Below are 3,484 nucleotides of genomic sequence, written 5' to 3'. Positions count from 1 at the left end.
ATGAGCTGGAGCTTCCTGACGCGTCTTCTGGACGAGATCTCCAACCACTCCACCTTTGTGGGGAAGATCTGGTTGACCGTGCTGATCATATTCCGCATCGTGCTGACCGCCGTTGGGGGAGAGACCATCTACTACGATGAACAGAGCAACTTTGTCTGCAACACGCAGCAGCCCGGTTGTGAGAACGTCTGCTACGATGCATTCGCACCCCTCTCTCATGTCCGCTTTTGGATCTTCCAGGTGAGCAACTATTGAGAAAATATATTAGAATTTTTTTTTTCATATACAGTATATCTCAAAAGTGAGTACCGGTACACCCTTTAGGTTTTTGCAAATATTCTGTCATATCCTTTCAGGGGATTACACTATCTTAATGAAACTTTGATATAACTTAAAGTAGTCAGTGTGCTGCTTGAATAACAGTATAGATGTATTGTCCATTGAAAATTACTCAGTACACAGCTGTTAATGTCTAAACAGCTGGCAACAAAAGTGAGTACACCCCATAGTGAACATGTCTAAATTGTGCCCAAAGTGTCAATATTTTGTGTGACCACCATTGTTATCTAGCACTGCTTTAACCCTCCTGGGCATGGAATTCACCAGAGCTGCACAGGTTGCTTCTGGAATCTTCTTCCACTCCTCCATGACGACATCACGGAGCCCACGGATGTTGGACACCTTGTCCTCCACCTTCCTCTTGAGGATGCCCCACATGTGTTCAATTGGGTTTAGGTCTGGAGACATACTTGGCCAGTCCATCACCTTAACCTTCAGCTTCTTCAGCAAGGCCGTTGTCATCTTGGAGGTGTGTTTAGGGTCATTATCATGTTGGAAAGCTGCCCTACGGCCCAGTTTCCGAAGAGAGGGGATCATGCTCTGCTGCAGGATGTCACAGTATATATTGGAATTTATGTGTCCCTCAATGAAATGCAGCTCCCCAGTGCCGGCAGCACTCATGCAGCCCCAGACCATGATGCTGCCACCACCATGCTTGACTGTAGGCAAAACACATTTGTCTTGGTACTCCTCACCAGGGTGCCGCCACACACGCCGGACACCATCTGACCCAAACAGGTTTATTTTGGTCTCATCAGACCACAGGACATGGTTCCAGTAACTCATGTTCTTGGATTCATTGTCTTCAGCAAACTGTTTGCGGGCTTTCTTATGCATCGGTTTCAGAAGAGGCTTCTGTCTGGGGCGACGGCCATACAAACCGATTTGATGCAGTGTGCGGCGTATGGTCTGGGCACTGACAGGCTGACATCCCACTTCTGCAACCTCTGCAGCAATGCTGGAAGCACTCGCACGTCTATTTTTGGAAACCAACCTCTGGATATGACGCTGAGCACGTGGACTCAACTTCTTTGGTCGACCCTGGCGAGGCCTGTTCCGAGTGGAACCTGTCCTGGAAAACCGCTGTATGATCTTAGCCACTGTGCTGCAACTCATTTTCAGGGTGTTGGCAATCTTCTTATAGCCAAGGCCATCTTTGTGAAGCGCAATAATTCTTTTTTTCAGCCGCTCAGAGAGTTCCTTGCCATGAGGTGCCATGTTGTCCAGCATTCAGAGAGAATTGTGCCCAAAAACACCAAATTTAACAGCCCTGCTTATAATTTACACCTGAATCCTTGTAACACTAACGAGTCACATGACACCAGGGCGGGAATAACAACATCATTGGGCACAATTAGGACATGTTCACTATGGGGTGTACTCACTTTTGTTGCCAGCTGTTTACAGCTGTGTACTGAGTAATTTTCAAAGGACAATAAATCTATACTGTTATTCAAGCAGCACACTGACTTAAGTTATATCAAAGTTTCAGTAGGATAATGTTATCCCCTGAAAGGATATAACAGAATATTTGCAAAAATCGAAAGGGTGTACTCACTTTTGAGATATACTGTATATGTTAAATAAATACAATTATATGTTTAATAAAATGTGTCTGTGTGTGTGGGACTAGCAACTTTATTCATATCTATTATTATATCCAAATTCTTCCAGGTCATCATGATCACCACTCCTACCATCATGTACCTGGGCTTTGCCATGCACAAGATTGCACGAAATGAGGATGATGAGTACCGTCCTCTTCGTCGCGGGAGGAAGAGGATGCCCATCATCAGCCGGGGGGCCAACCGGGACTATGAGGAGGCAGTGGACAACGGGGAAGAAGACCCCATGATCACAGAGGAGATTGAGCCTGAGAAAGAGAAGGCGGAGAAGGAGAAGGAAGGTACTGTGAAAAACATGAAAGTAACATGAAACAACCCCCTAGCTCCCCTAGCCCCCCACCAAAAGAGTCATCATTTACCCCCCCCCCCCACCACCACCAAAATGTAAAATATATTTTAGCTTTTACCTTTTCTTTTAAACACAAATTGCCCTGTTAATGTTTTTTCTCCCCAGGTAAGGAGAAAAAACATGATGGCAGGCGGCGGATCCAGCGTGACGGCCTTATGAGGGTCTACGTGTGCCAGCTGCTCTCTCGCATCGCCTTCGAGGTGTCCTTCCTGTTCGGCCAGTATGTGCTGTATGGTTTTGAAGTGGTGCCCTCGTACGTGTGCACCCGTTCCCCGTGCCCGCACACTGTGGACTGCTTTGTCTCGCGACCAACCGAGAAGACGATCTTCCTCATGATCATGTATGTGGTTTCCTTCCTCTGCCTCATCCTCACCCTGCTGGAGATCATCCATCTGGGGGTGGGGGGGGTTCAGGATACCCTCCGTGGGCGCTCCCGCCCCCGGCCCCCCCTCCAGCCACACCCTGGCCCGCAGGCCACACTGTGCCGCCAGGTGCCGGCCACCGCTCCACCAGGGTACCACACAGCACTGAAGAAAGACCCCTCGGGAAAGCAGAAGGCGGAGCCGAGGGACCCGCTGGTGGACTCTGGGCGGGAGAGCCTGGGAGACGATGCCTCGTCCAAGGACCTAGAGCGGCTGAGGAAGCACCTCAAAATGGCCCAGCAGCACTTGGACCTGGCCTACCAGAATGAGGAGGGGGGCAGCCCAGCAAGGAGTAGTAGCCCTGAGTCTAACAGCATGGCGGCGGAGCAGAACCGCCTCAACGACGCCCAGGAGAAACAGGCAGGCGCCAGTGAGAAAGGTAGGGTGAAGCTTCCCTCCCTCATTCCTTTAACTCTTCCTTGAAGGCACAATCCACTTCTTTACAAATATTTCCTGGTTAGGCCCCTGACTTTTGGCTGTAGTCGGTTATCCCAGACAGTTTTATGTCCAAAACACCTAGCAGACACTCTGATCTAACTCATTTTATGACAGAATTCTTCTCTGAAGATTGTTAGCATTATTTTATATATTTTATAAGACATTTTGTTGCGCTGTAATCATTTTTGTCATGGTAACAACATTCTAAAGTACACTTAAGTGACCTGTAATGCAGACAGTCTTCAAATTGGTATTCTGTCATAATATGTGTTGGTTCGCGAGGTGTCAAGGAGTCTGCAAGGTGTTTTGGA

The 3,484-nt window shown here is 48.2% G+C and overlaps 1 protein-coding gene across 1 annotated transcript; it reads left to right on the top strand.

Moving 5' to 3' along the window:
* Positions 1–3,158, top strand: LOC308154108 (gap junction gamma-1 protein-like; the record flags this gene model as incomplete). The annotated part of the gene is made up of 3 exons (XM_080527286.1): positions 1–240; positions 2,014–2,245; positions 2,419–3,158. The coding sequence occupies 3 exons, from the start codon at positions 1–3 to the stop codon at positions 3,156–3,158; spliced, it is 1,212 nt and encodes a 403-aa protein (XP_080383412.1).
* Positions 3,159–3,484: the final 326 nt, after the last annotated feature.

This window comes from Nansenia antarctica (assembly GCF_963989245.1).
Source record: "Nansenia antarctica genome assembly, chromosome: 3".
Lineage (NCBI taxonomy): Eukaryota > Metazoa > Chordata > Actinopteri > Argentiniformes > Microstomatidae > Nansenia > Nansenia antarctica.
This window is presented reverse-complemented; position numbering and strand designations above follow the sequence as displayed.